This window comes from Triturus cristatus, chromosome 4_2 (genome assembly GCF_964204655.1).
Source record: "Triturus cristatus chromosome 4_2, aTriCri1.1, whole genome shotgun sequence".
In the NCBI taxonomy this organism is placed as follows: domain Eukaryota; kingdom Metazoa; phylum Chordata; class Amphibia; order Caudata; family Salamandridae; genus Triturus; species Triturus cristatus.
Window position 1 is genome coordinate 960486495 of NC_140586.1, and position 13186 is coordinate 960499680.

The 13186-nt window shown below is 45.7% G+C and overlaps 1 protein-coding gene across 9 annotated transcripts in view; it reads left to right on the forward strand.

Annotated features, from left to right (window-relative positions):
• Window positions 1-13186, forward strand: part of LOC146839127 (uncharacterized) — a 239364-nt gene that overhangs the window by 70326 nt on the left and 155852 nt on the right. For 8 of the 9 annotated variants that reach the window (XM_085603141.1, XM_085603135.1, XM_085603140.1 and 5 more), the window contains one exon: window positions 6924-6995. The exons of the other annotated variant lie outside the window; for it this stretch is intronic. In XM_085603141.1, the coding sequence (XP_085459267.1) occupies window positions 6924-6995 (72 nt within the window). The remainder of the gene's footprint in view (window positions 1-6923; window positions 6996-13186) is intronic. 9 annotated transcript variants of the gene reach the window in all.

Here is a 13186-nt window from a genome sequence, read left to right on the forward strand (position 1 = left end):
GGGCCACATGGTAGCCAAATGTAATGTTGCAAGATTGTGGGGGGCAAGGGAGGCCCCAGACCTGAAATTATGGAAGCAAGACAAGGACTGGTGTATGTTTCGGGAAAAAACATGTATGTTTCTAAAGGGTGCCCTAAAAAGTGATCTCAAATATGAGAAAAATGGAATGTCTATCGTGGTAATATCTGTACCCCCCTCTTCTCCCCCCCCACTTCCCCCTCTCGATGAGCTTGTAGGTGCTAGTCAAGCGGAAAGCACATGAGCAGAATATTGAGAGACCTGTGTACCATCCAGAATGTAATTGTGTATAACTCAATTGTTTCAATACCCAATGACTGTACGTATATAACGGTTATAATGTTTTCAATTAAAAGCTAAAAAATAAAAATAAAATGAAGGCCGCAGCGCGATCCCATTGAGCAGGTCCCAGGTCCAACTCTCCCTGTGTGACTTCATCGATTTTCCTCCTGTCTTATGCTTGCTTGTTCCCCGTTTTCTGAGTGCTTTCTCCTTGCTTTTCCCTCGTTTTCACTGCTTTCTCCTTGCTTTTCCCTCGTTTTCACTGCTTTCCCCTTGTTTTCCCATCATTTTTGTGTGGCTTCCCCTTTTTATACGGTCGTTTTCACTGTTTTCGCCTTGCTTTTTCCCCTTGTTTTTTTTAGTTCTCCCTCATTGCTTTTCTCTCGTTTTCATTCCTTTCTCCTTGTTTTTTCCTTCTATACTTTGACTGATCCCAACAAGAACCCAGCCTCAGGATACCCTCACAGGTGATTAGCCGCGCTCTATAAATTCGAGTTGATTGATTCATTGATTGATTGACTTCATTGGAAAGGGTTCTGATCTCCAGTCGTGCCCGAGGGATTCCTCTGTCTTGGGCCCAGGTTGCCCACATGCCAACATCTTCACGTCTGAAGAGCCAAAGAAGAGCCTCTGGCTTCTTTTTAGAGAGTCCAGCAGGTTGCTGCCCCTGCACTAGCTGACGCTTCTTTCAAATTACAGGCCCCACTTGTCCAGATTTGCCTTGATTATATTCTGTATGACTGCGCCCAGACATGAGTGTGGCCCACATTCTTCTTAGCCAGAACAGACTTTCACAGGTCACAGGGATGTCCTGTCGGAATGTTCAAAAGTCATATACTAGAGATCACAACATCCTGTCTCTGATTGGGGGCATAGAATGAGTGAACACAGCTGGTGGAGTTTCACACATTTTACCATTCACCTGACATGTCATGTCATAAGCTTTTATTCGATATGCAAGATATCTTATAAGCATAATAGAATACAATCATTACAGTGTACAAAAAGAAGCATTGCTACAAGAAGCCAGTATAAAATTCATTAAAAAGATAAAAGGACATGAAATGCCCGTTACTAAATTAGCTAAAAAGGAATTAAACAGCTACTGACAATCTCTTACAACGAATAAGCCAAAACTGCTTTAAAAATGTTGCTGTTCCACACACTATAGGGGGGGAAGTGTCCGTGGTTAGGATACGCAAGGCTACTCGGTGGCTACGTGTGCCCATATTTCGACAAAGAGGTTTCAACCAAAAACTCCTAGGCCTTGCATAATCCGGACATTCAAATAGGACATGCGCAATGGACTCAACCCTACTCGGGCAACATGCACAGTTGGGAGAAGTACGGGCCGCTGATGTCCAATTCGATACCACAGCACCTAGGGGGAGGGATCCAACTCTAAATTTAAAATAAAGGGCTCGGTCAAAGGGGAGGGTGATCAGGTCCAGGTAGGGTTCAAAAGCCACAATGTCTTTGATTTGTAAAAAGGCGACAGTGGACTTGCAGTGGTTAGAGTTTGTAATTAGACGCTCCGCAGTCCATTTCCAGTAAAGCGCCTTGACAACTTCTTTTGGAGGGGCTGAACGTGATGACCAATAGTCTCCTAGTCCGATCTTCTCCAGAAGCCTTTTAGTTTCTCTTAACCATCTTATCGTAGCCCAACCCCCCAGACTCATTATTTCCCCCAGAGCATCAGCATAGGATTTTAGTTCTTCACCCCTCCAGATTCGTGTCCATAGCAGGAGCGGGCGAAGCTGGGCCTGGTCTTTGATGTTTTTACAGCCCGTGTCCAACCACACTGGTACAGATGGTGTGCTCAGTGGAACGGAGATAATGGATTTCAGAAGCTTGCTCTCCGCTGTCACTAGGGCGTCCAATCGGCAGTGGCCCCACAGTTCTGCCCCATACAAGGCTGATGACACTACTTTGGCCTTGTAGATATCGATTACTGGGGTAAGTGATCTCCTAGGTGAGGCCCTGAACTCCCTCATGAGAGCTCCTCCTACTCTCCTATGGTTGAGGACCATTTTGTCAATATGATTTGCCCAAGACATCCTATCCGTAATCCGAATACCGAGGTAATCGAATTCGGCTACTTTCTCTAAGGGAATCGAATTAAGTGTAGGTGGACGGCCCAGTTTCTTAGGAGGATTTAGGACTAGATATTTTGTTTTGTCCACATTTATTATTAAGCCTTTTGCAGCACAGAACTCCTGGAATCGCGTTAGCAATTTCTGGAGGCCTTGTGGGGTCTTCGAGATCAGGAGCGTGTCATCCGCAAAAAGCAGGGTGGGGATACGTACTCCTCCAAGACAGGGGGCGTCGGCTGGTTCTTGTTGAAGATGTTTTACCACCCCATTCACATATAGTGAAAATAGGGTGGGTGCCAAGACACAGCCCTGTCTTACGCCCCTGGACACTGGTATCTTCTCAGTGAGCTCTCCATTTTTACCCCATCGGACCTGGGCAAAGGTATGGGCATGAAGGCTAATGAGTAGGGACAAGATGTAAGGGGGTAATCCCAACTCATAAAGCACCCTCCAAAGCTCTTCCCGGGGGACTAGGTCAAAGGCAGTCTTCAGGTCTATAAAGGCCAAATAAAGACTACCCTTGCCTAGTTCCACCACCTTCCACCCCAGTAGTGCCAGCCTAAACACCTGCTCTATTGTCCCCATACCAGCCCGAAAACCTGCCTGAAAGTCTGATAGGATTTTATTCTCCTCCACCCAATGGAGAATCCTTCCAAGGATAGCTTTACCAGCTATCTTTTGGGTGGAGTCTATCAGACTTATAGGGCGATAGTTCCCCGGTGTTTCCCTGCACCCTTTTTTATAAATCGGGACCACCACCGCCCCTTTCCAGGATTCTGGCACTGCCCCTCCCATCATGATATCGTTTAGGAGAGCTGCTATGACCCTTGCCCATTCCGCTGGGTATGCCCTCATAAGGTCCCCCGGAAGGCCGTCGGGGCCCGCTGCCTTGCGAGGCGCTACCCACCCTATAACCCCCTCAATCTCTAAGGGAGTGAAGAGATCATAGGCATGAGGTTCAATTGCTCGTGTAAGGTCCATCCCCACGTTCAATTCCCCATCTGGGGGGAGGTATAGGGTCCCAAAGTGTTTTACCCAACTTTGAGGCGGGATGTTGCAGGGTCTCACAGATGCATCGGGTTTATTCCGTGTGCTTATGAGATTCCAAAAGGCCCTTGAATCCCTGATTTTACTAGCCTGGAGCAGGTCTTCCCAGAATTTGTCTTCCCATTCCCTCCTGGCAATTTTAAGGGACTTATTATAGGCCTTCCTTGCTTCCTGTATCACACTACGGGACTTGAGTTTAACCGCCTCAACTAACTTGGCCTTGTAAACCCTACATGTTTGGGTATACCAAACATCGGCTGGTTTTTTAGATTCTTTGTTGCCCGACTTGTTAGGGTAAAAGGTAAACACGTTAGTTAAGGCTTCAACCAGGGAGACAAAAAGCCCACTCACTCTACCCACCCCTTCTAAGGAGGTTCCGAGGGTTGTTACCGCATGGTTTAAATGGGATTGAATTTCCCCTACCTTTGCCTCGGATAAAACCAATTTCGCCCATTTTATTCGTCTACCACAAGGGGAGACTTCAGACTCATCCGGGGGTGCGGCTACCAGGTTAATGTTGTCATTCCTTAAGGGGCGCCACAACTGGTCCATACTTAAGGAGAGTGAATTGTGGTCACTTTCAGTCGTGGGGACCACCTGCATGTCCCTTACATAAGACCATAAGTATACATCTATTAGGAAATAATCTAGCCTAAAGGTGTGTCCTGGTCTATTGTACGTGTGGGCACCCCCCCTATCCGAGGATGTCCTCCCATTAGCTGCCCTTAAGTTGAATTCGAGGCTCAGGGAATATATCTGGAGCGCCACTTCTGTCCACCTTCTGATCGGTGGGATTTCCAATGCCGGGATCCCCAACCTGGTATCCTCCTCGTCTTGGTCGAGGGAAACGTCCGAGCCCAAGGGCTCGAACGTACAGTTCATATCACCTGCAACCAATGTACGAGTCTTATATGGGGTATTATTTAGCAAAGTCTCGAGGAGAGATATTACAGGAGACTTTCTCCCGCCCTTGGTTCCCCGGGCATAAACATTATAAACATTTAAGACAATTCTTCCCCTTTGATCTATTAGGGTGATGTTTTGTATGTCAGGGGAACCTGTGGGAAACTCCACTACTCTGCAGTCTAAAGAAGCCGCGACCCAGATGAGAAGGCCGCCCGAAGGTCGCCCTCTCCCTGTTTCCGAGACTTGCGCAGGGGAGGAATAGGAAGAAAAACCCACCCTATGGACCGGCACCAAGCTCCATGTCTCTTGGAAAAGGCACAGGGAGTGCTCATCAACCCAAGCAGCAAAATCCGGTAGAGCCAGTTTTCTTGCAATCCCTGCGACATTCCAGCTGAAAACCTTGAAGACTAGGTCCGTCACAGCTGAAGTGTCGCTGGGCGCCAGAATGCCCCTGTCTATGGACCCCCTCGGAGGTATCTGAGGGGAACAGGGATCTTGTGGGGTGGCTATAGGGTCTCCTATCCCACTTGCAAGGTTTGATTGGGTGGGTGATACTCCTGCTGGCTCTACTCTACTCCCAGTTTCCAGTCAGTAAGGCCCTGGTGCCCACAATTGGTTCTCCCTAGTACCCCCCGAAACCCCAGCCCAGTTTTGACCAAAAACAGGGGAACTTAAGCTTCCTCCTGTTGGGCTAACAATTTGCCTGGGGTAAAAATAAGAAAGATCTACCACTTTAACCCCCGGAGCCCCCATACTTTTAATAGGAGTGCAAATCGATGGTACTACTCTTGGGTCTTGGAAATTTATAATTATGCAATCCCCCTCCTGCGTTTTTTTCCCCTGCCCTACCCAACCCACTCTGCGGACACTTAGAATAATACCATCCACACCCAACGGGATTGGCTTGTTTGCCTTCAGCCAGTGGATACACTTATTCTTGAGTGATTGGTGGTTTTCCAACTGGCCTTCCTTTAAAGGGGGCACATTAACCATGACAGCAACAAAAGGTTGACAGTCTGGTGGGAGGTTTACTGGGGGGATCCGTCGTACTGAATTACTGGGGGCCAGTGAGGGGATAGATGGGGCAGTGGGTTGCGATACAGACCTAGGGGCTTTCCCTGTCGCTAACCCGTTGGATTTGCTGCGTGCCCCTGGTTTTTGGGAGTCTTCCGTTTTGCCACTAGCTATCTGTGGCTGCTTTTGTGGAAGAGGCTTAGGTTTATTTTTGTCAGGCTCTAAGTATGTTGATGGACCCTTGTGTTTTGGCCCTGCTTTGGGGCGGGGAGGAGATTTAAGAGCTGGAATTAATGGGCTATTAGAGACAACTTTGTTTAGACATATTGGGGGCTTAGGGTCTCTCTGAGATGGTGGTTCATTCCCCTTTGTGCCCAAGTCCTTATTTTCAGTCACTCTGGTTATTTGTTTAAATGTTGTTTTGAGTGAGTGAAACCCGTCAAGGGTTGATTGCTCTAATTTGTCTATCCTCTCCCCTAGACCCCTGACTTGTGTTAGTAACGGTATCAAGAGGCTGTATACCTTCTCAAAGATATTTTCAACTGTTACTGAGTCAGAGAGCTTTGATACCTTGGCAGTGTTGGCGTCTGGGTGTAGCCCCTTGGGAGAGATCAGAACACCCCCTTCTAAGTCAATTTCATTCACTATAGGCATACCCCTTATTCACCTGACATGTTTACCATGCCTTCTGGTTGCCTTCTCTGTAGGCCAAATTGTCTTAGAACTGTGGACTTGTTCTACCGTCAGCCACCTCTGTACATACGCTCCTTGAGCAACTTTCCTAACTTGGGTACAAGCTAAAGCAGTGAGGCGCAGTTAGGTGATACCAATATGGAAGGGGTTGGGTGGACCAGTAGACCTTCCTTCCATGTTCATTCTTGTAGAGCTTGGAGGGAGTGCCCTTTACTTGGGAGGGTGAGTGACACCTGTTTTCTGCAGAAGTTGATTGGGTTAACTTGATCTATGAGGCCCTTGTGTTTTTGACAACAGTTTAGCGGGGATTGAGGTGCCCGTATTCTTGATTTTGACAAAGCTATTTTGCGTTACGCTCTTGGTCAGAAGAGATGGCAGATAACTGCACCACTAGGGTCCTGTGTCCTGCTCCCTTCTGTCCTGTCTCTAGAGGGTGAGGTACTGTGTCCTGCTCCCTTCTGTCCTCTCTCAGCAGAGCAGGCTGCCGGACCCTTCTCATATTTCTGCCACAGTTTCTCAACTAGACAACCCCTTTGTTACCATGTGCTTCATTATGCTTTCAGTAGTGTGATTGTGTAGATTCCGCAGGTCATCTCTTGCCTGCCAGTAGCCACACGGAGGGACTCTACGTCCTGTGGCTGCATCAACGCAGAGTAGATACTGATAACCTGTAGGCATCTTTGGTTTCTACATGACTATCCTTTAACATCACCTTGTCCTGATGTTGCTAATCTCTTAGAACGAATATTATTGGTGTAAAATTGTATGTTTGTAATGGATGAAACTCAGTTTGTATAAACCTGTATCTGTCAATAACTTTTTCTACCTGATTTTCTTTTCGTAATACTGCTATTTGATTGAGGAAATTAGAAGAGCCAGCACCAACTTTTATTGATCATCATGGTGCGGAAATCGAAGAAAGTGGAGCCGGCCCCGACTTGGGTAAGTCCTAAATTGTTGCATGTCTTGTGTTGGACAATGTGCAGTTGTTTGAAAGTGACCGCTTTTTGGGTGGTCACCTCCAGTTATTCATTTTTGGGAGACTCCCAGTGAAGACATGGCGTTAGGCCTACCCTGTGCAGCTTGACCACCGCAGCCTGAACCCTTTTCCACAGACCCGTCAAGATTACTGTTTTGACCTGTAGGAAAACCTGATTTTTTAAATATTAAATAAGTCAACGCTGATCACACCTTCCTGCTCACAAGGTAGAGCGCATAATATGTCATTGAACATGTGTGGCTTTAGAAATGGAATGTTCACCTGGTGATTTGGCCCAAAACCACATTATTGGTGATCAGGCTATGACTGGTAAGTAGGAAAAGTCAAAGTATAACGTACATACTTTCATCTATAACTTTTGACCTGTACCAGCTACAGACACCATTCAAACACATATTTTATATTTTATAACAATGTTAAAGTCAGATGTTTAATTAAATAATTTGAAAATGTAATTTGAGGAAGTTGCCACTAGTTGCGAGTACTTAAAAAAAAAAAAAGGCCTCTTGCTGTCGGTTGTGTCCCTGTAGCCACACAGGAGGTCAGCCAACTGTCCCTTGAAGTCCAACTCTTTGTCCTGAGTACAAGAAAAAACGGATGCAGACCTTCAGGGCTCCTCTCAGGTCACAGACAGCAGGTCCAGTGCTCTTCCCCAAAGCTCTGGAGCCCCAGCGTGACTAACCTGCTTCAAGTATCTAGCCTTTGGTTTCACAGCCGGCGGCTACAATTTTAGCTGCATCCCACTCAGGGAGGACTTTACTTCCCAAAAAGTGACAAAGTCCTTTCTGCGTTAAAACCTAGAAACCTTTTCAAACTTTTCAAATTCCAGACTTTCACCTTGACCAGCCTTTTAGTTATATCCGATTGCAGCTCCATCACCGTCAGCCTCATATTGTGTTTTCTCCTTGCTTTTTCTCCCGTGTTTAAATGCCTTCTCCTTCCTTTACCCTCATTTTTACTGCTTTCTCCTTGCTTTTCCCATTTTTTGAGTGCCTTGTCTTTGCTTTACCGTAGTTTTCACTGTTTTCTTCTTACTCTTTCCCGTGTTTTGAGTGGATTCTCCCTGCTTCTGCCTTGCTTTTTCCCCTCATTTTGTGAGTGTTTTCCCCTTGCTTTCCCTCTTTTTCATTTCTTTTTCCTTGATTTTTCCTCATTGCCGTTCCCACCTTTCACACATTTTCCCCGCCTTCTGCTTAGCCCCGCCCACCACCTTCCAGCGCCCCTCTTATCTCCCAAGACCTACTTATTGAAGGCCGCAGCTATTTCATTTCTAAATGCTGAGGTAAAGATATTAGCCAAATTGCTGGCGACACGACTGGTCGGAGTTATTTCGGGGCTGGTCCATCCCAACCAGTCGGGATTTACGCCCGCCAGGAACAACTCCCTGAATCTTCGCTGTCTCCACGAGGTGCTGGGGAGAGTTGAAACCCTGAGAGAGGATGCGGTGGTGGTGTCTCTCGATGCTGCCATGGCATTCAACACCATTGAATGGCCCTATCTCTTCGCAGTGCTGAAAAAGATGGGATTTGGCCCCGGATTTATAGGATGGCTGAAGCTCCTTTATGAAGAGCCATTAGCACAGGTGGTGGTGAACAACAAAAAGTCTGGGATCTTCGCCCTGGGATTAGGGATGAGGCAGGGTTGCCCCCTTTCTACACTACTATTTGCCTTGGCAGTGGAGCCCCTGGCGAGTTGGGTCCAAAGGGACCCTATAAGCAGGGGGCTGCGTTGGTCAGAAGATTAGGAAGATCGTATCTCCCTGTATGCTGACGATATTTTGTTGTATCTGGTGGCGCCGGGGGCCTCGATAAACAGTCCTTGATATTTTCCGCACCTTCGGTAGGTACGCCGGGTACGCACTTAACTGGACCCTATCGTTGCTTTATTTCCTGAGGGGTAGGTTTCCGCTCCTACCCAGGGGGTGTAAGATAACGGAAGCGGTAGATGGCGTTAAAAACCTGGGTATCTATATCACTAGAGACCCCAAGAAGTTCTATGACCATAATCTCTTGCCACCGCTGCTGAGGCTCAGGAGTGACGTGGAGCACTGGAAATCCCTTCCGCTGTCCCTACTGGGCAGGGCAGCACTAATCGAAATGATGTCCCTGCCCCGCTTTCTGTATATCCTCCACAACTTGCCTATGCCGGTCCCGGCGACTTATTTCGTGGCAATAGAGAGCGAGCAGAGAGCACTCCTGTGGGTGAAAGGGATCCCACGAAGCTCATACCCTAAATTGTTTCGGAATGGTACAATGTGGGGATTGGGCTCCTGGATGTCAAGAGGTATAATTGGGCCGCGCAGCTGGCAGCTATTAATCAGAGCATATATCGACTACCTGACAACCTGGGTTACCGGATGGATAGATGGCTTTTGCCGGGGGGAACCTATCTGAGGGCACTCTACTCCATGTGAGCGAATTTACAATTGACGGGGCCCACGGCACACTCACTTTAGATTTGAAACACAGCCCACAAAAGTCTGGGCTGGGACAAGAAAATTACAAGGCCCACTCCCTGTGGGACTCTTAAATGTTGGGAACACTCCATAATACTAAGGGTTTTAACAAGTGGGACTTGATGGGATTGTCAAGGGTAGGCGACGTGTTGAAAGAGGGCAAAATAGTAGATTTCTCAGTTTTGCAGCGCGAATACGACCTAGCCGGCTCGGAATTATTTAGATATTATCAGATGAGACATGCCCTGAATGCAAGTATCCCAAGGGGGGAGACACCTCCCGAGGCTTCGCCACTGGCAGACAGGCTTCTAGTTGGCTATATGCCCCAGAAATTGATATCCCTCACCAACTGTAAATTAATTATTCATGCCTCTGACCCGCTTGGGCGACTTCGGGATAAATGGACGGAAGACCTATCGGAACTGGACGACCAAGACTGGGGGGAGGGGCTGGCCTCCCCCAGGCACGTTGCAATTTCATCACGACTCAAACTGGTGCAACTAAAAATCCTCCACAGAATATATTACTCTAGACCGGCCCTGGTATGGATGGGATATGGAGAGGATCCCGGAGGCAGGCGAGCCTGAGGAAGGGAAGGATTGTTCATACATACTCTGTGGGAATGCCCCAGCATCCCTCATTACTGGACTGGGGTGCTCAAGTGTATAGAGGAGGTGCTGGGTCAAGATCTGAAATTCGAGGCCGGAGTGGGTCTTCTTAATGTGTGGGGACCGACAGATCTGAGTTCCAAGGAGAAAAGTTAGGTTACCTGGGCCACATGGTAGCCAAATGTAATGTTGCAAGATTGTGGGGGGCAAGGGAGGCCCCAGACCTGAAATTATGGAAGCAAGACAAGGACTGGTGTATGTTTCGGGAAAAAACATGTATGTTTCTAAAGGGTGCCCTAAAAAGTGATCTCAAATATGAGAAAAATGGAATATCTATCGTGGTAATATCTGTACCCCCCTCTTCTCCCCCCCCCACTTCCCCCTCTCGATGAGCTTGTAGATGCTAGTCAAGCGGAAAGCACATGAGCAGAATAGTGAGAGACCTGTGTACCATCCAGAATGTAATTGTGTATAACTCAATTGTTTCAATACCCAATGACTGTACGTATATAACGGTTATAATGTTTTCAATTAAAAGCTAAAAAATAAAAATAAAATGAAGGTCGCAGCGCGATCCCATTGAGCAGGTCCCAGGTCCAACTCTCCCTGTGTGGCTTCATCGATTTTCCTCCTGTCTTATGCTTGCTTGTTCCCCGTTTTCTGAGTGCTTTCTCCTTGCTTTTCCCTCGTTTTCACTGCTTTCTCCTTGCTTTTCCCTCGTTTTCACTGCTTTCCCCTTGTTTTCCCATCATTTTTGTGTGGCTTCTCCTTTTTATACGGTCTTTTTCACTGTTTTCGCCTTGCTTTTTCCCCTTGTTTTTTTTAGTTCTCCCTCATTGCTTTTCTCTCGTTTTCATTCCTTTCTCCTTGTTTTTTCCTTCTATACTTTGACTGATCCCAACAAGAACCCAGCCTCAGGATACCCTCACAGGTGATTAGCCGCGCTCTATAAATTCGAGTTGATTGATTAATTGATTGATTGACTTCATTGGAAAGGGTTCTGATCTCCAGTCGTGCCCGAGGGATTCCTCTGTCTTGGGCCCAGGTTGCCCACATGCCAACATCTTCACGTCTGAAGAGCCAAAGAAGAGCCTCTGGCTTCTTTTTAGAGAGTCCAGCAGGTTGCTGCCCCTGTACTAGCTGACACTTCTTTCAAATTACAGTCCCCACTTGTCCAGATTTGCTCTGATTATATTCTGTAAGACAGAACCCAGACATGAGTGTGGCCCACATTCTTTCTTAGCCAGAACAGACTTTCACAGGTCACAGGGATGTCCTGTCGGAATGTTCTAGAGTCATATACTAGAGATCACAACATCCTGTCTCTGATTGGGGGCATAGAATGAGTGAACACAGCTGGTGGAGTTTCACACATTTTACCATTCACCTGACATGTTTACCATGCCTTCTGGTTGCCTTCTCTGTAGGCCAAATTGTCTTAGAACTATGGACTTGTTCTACTGTCAGCCCCCTCTGTACATACGCTCCTTGAGCAACTTTCCTAACTTTGGCACAAGCTAAAGCAGTGAGGCGCAGTTAGGCGGGACCAATATGGAAGGGGTTGGGTGGACCAGTAGACCTTCCTTCCATGTTCATTCTTGTAGCGCTTGGAGGGAGTGCCCTTTACTTGGGAGGGTGAGTGACACCTGTTCTCTGCAGACATTGATTGGGTTAACTTGATCTATGAGGCCCTTGTGTTTTTGACAGCAGTTTAGCGGGGATTGAGGTGCCCGTATTCTTGATTTTGACAAAGCTATTTTGCGTTACGCTCTTGGTCAGAAGAGATGGCAGATAACTGCACCACTAGTGTGTGTGCGTACCCATGACCGTTTCTGCACATCCATCGGCCAATGTTTCCCCTACAGAAAATCCATATTGACTATTGATTTATGTTATTTTCTGTAAATAGTTCAATGCTGTGGGAATGGGTTTCCTGTTCCAACCCCAAATTATAGGTTTAACCAGGATTTTGAATCGGTGTAGGTTTACTAATGTGTACTCTAGGGCAGCCTCACGTGTAACAAATCACTGAATATAGTACCATTGTTTTAGTGTATCGATTTTTTTATTGAAATTTATACATAAAAAAAAAAATCAAAATACATATATTATAATAACTGCATTGTCATACAATAAATATAGAAGAAAATTGTTATATATAAGCATATAGTAAAACTTTCTGAATAATTAATCATACTATATAATTTAATAAATACACAAACATATAAATGCAAAGAGAAATATTTGGATTTATATTGAGGCCATAAAACATGGAATTAAGGAAAGGGAAAGAAAGAAGGGATCACAAAAGAAAGCGATAAGGGAAAATGTACAAATATGAAGCATAATGCAATATGAGTATGTTCAAAGGAAAAGAAGACACACATAAAGTAATTATGTTGATTCAGAGAAAGATAAAAATAAAAAGTAATGTTCTTTGATAGAGACAAAATTAAATAAATGACATTAAAATATACTACAGGTATATAAATATATTGTTACAGAGCCAAGGGAGATGAAGTAGGAAAAGGAATTACGAGATAAGAATAGAGAAAGATAATGAAATGGATAATATAGAGAAATGTGCAAACAGTAAATGAAAACAATAGGTATATTGTGCAGAATGAAAGTGTTAGCAGTGGAACGCACATGTATAAATATATGTATTAAAAGATACAGAATTACATGTAAATGCTCTGGTGAGTATCTATTAAAAACAACAACAAATAGTAGATAAATAGAATATGTATTAGGATTTATAACCACCAATAATGAATAATGAGTGAGAGTAAGAGGAAATAGAAATTAAATTACTGTGTAGAAGGGGTATTAAAATTAGTATCGGTATTTGAAGTTAGAAAAGGTGACCATACTCGAAGAAAGAGATCAGATTGATCCTGTATGTTGTATATAATACGTTCGTAGGAAGCTGGTTGGATCATGGCCACCATCCATGTTTCTTGTGATGGTGGTTGAGGCGATTTCCATTGCCATAATATACACATTTTGGCTGTAGCTAAGGCTGTGTGTAACAGTAGGGCTTGTGGTTTAGAAAGTGATTGTGATTGAC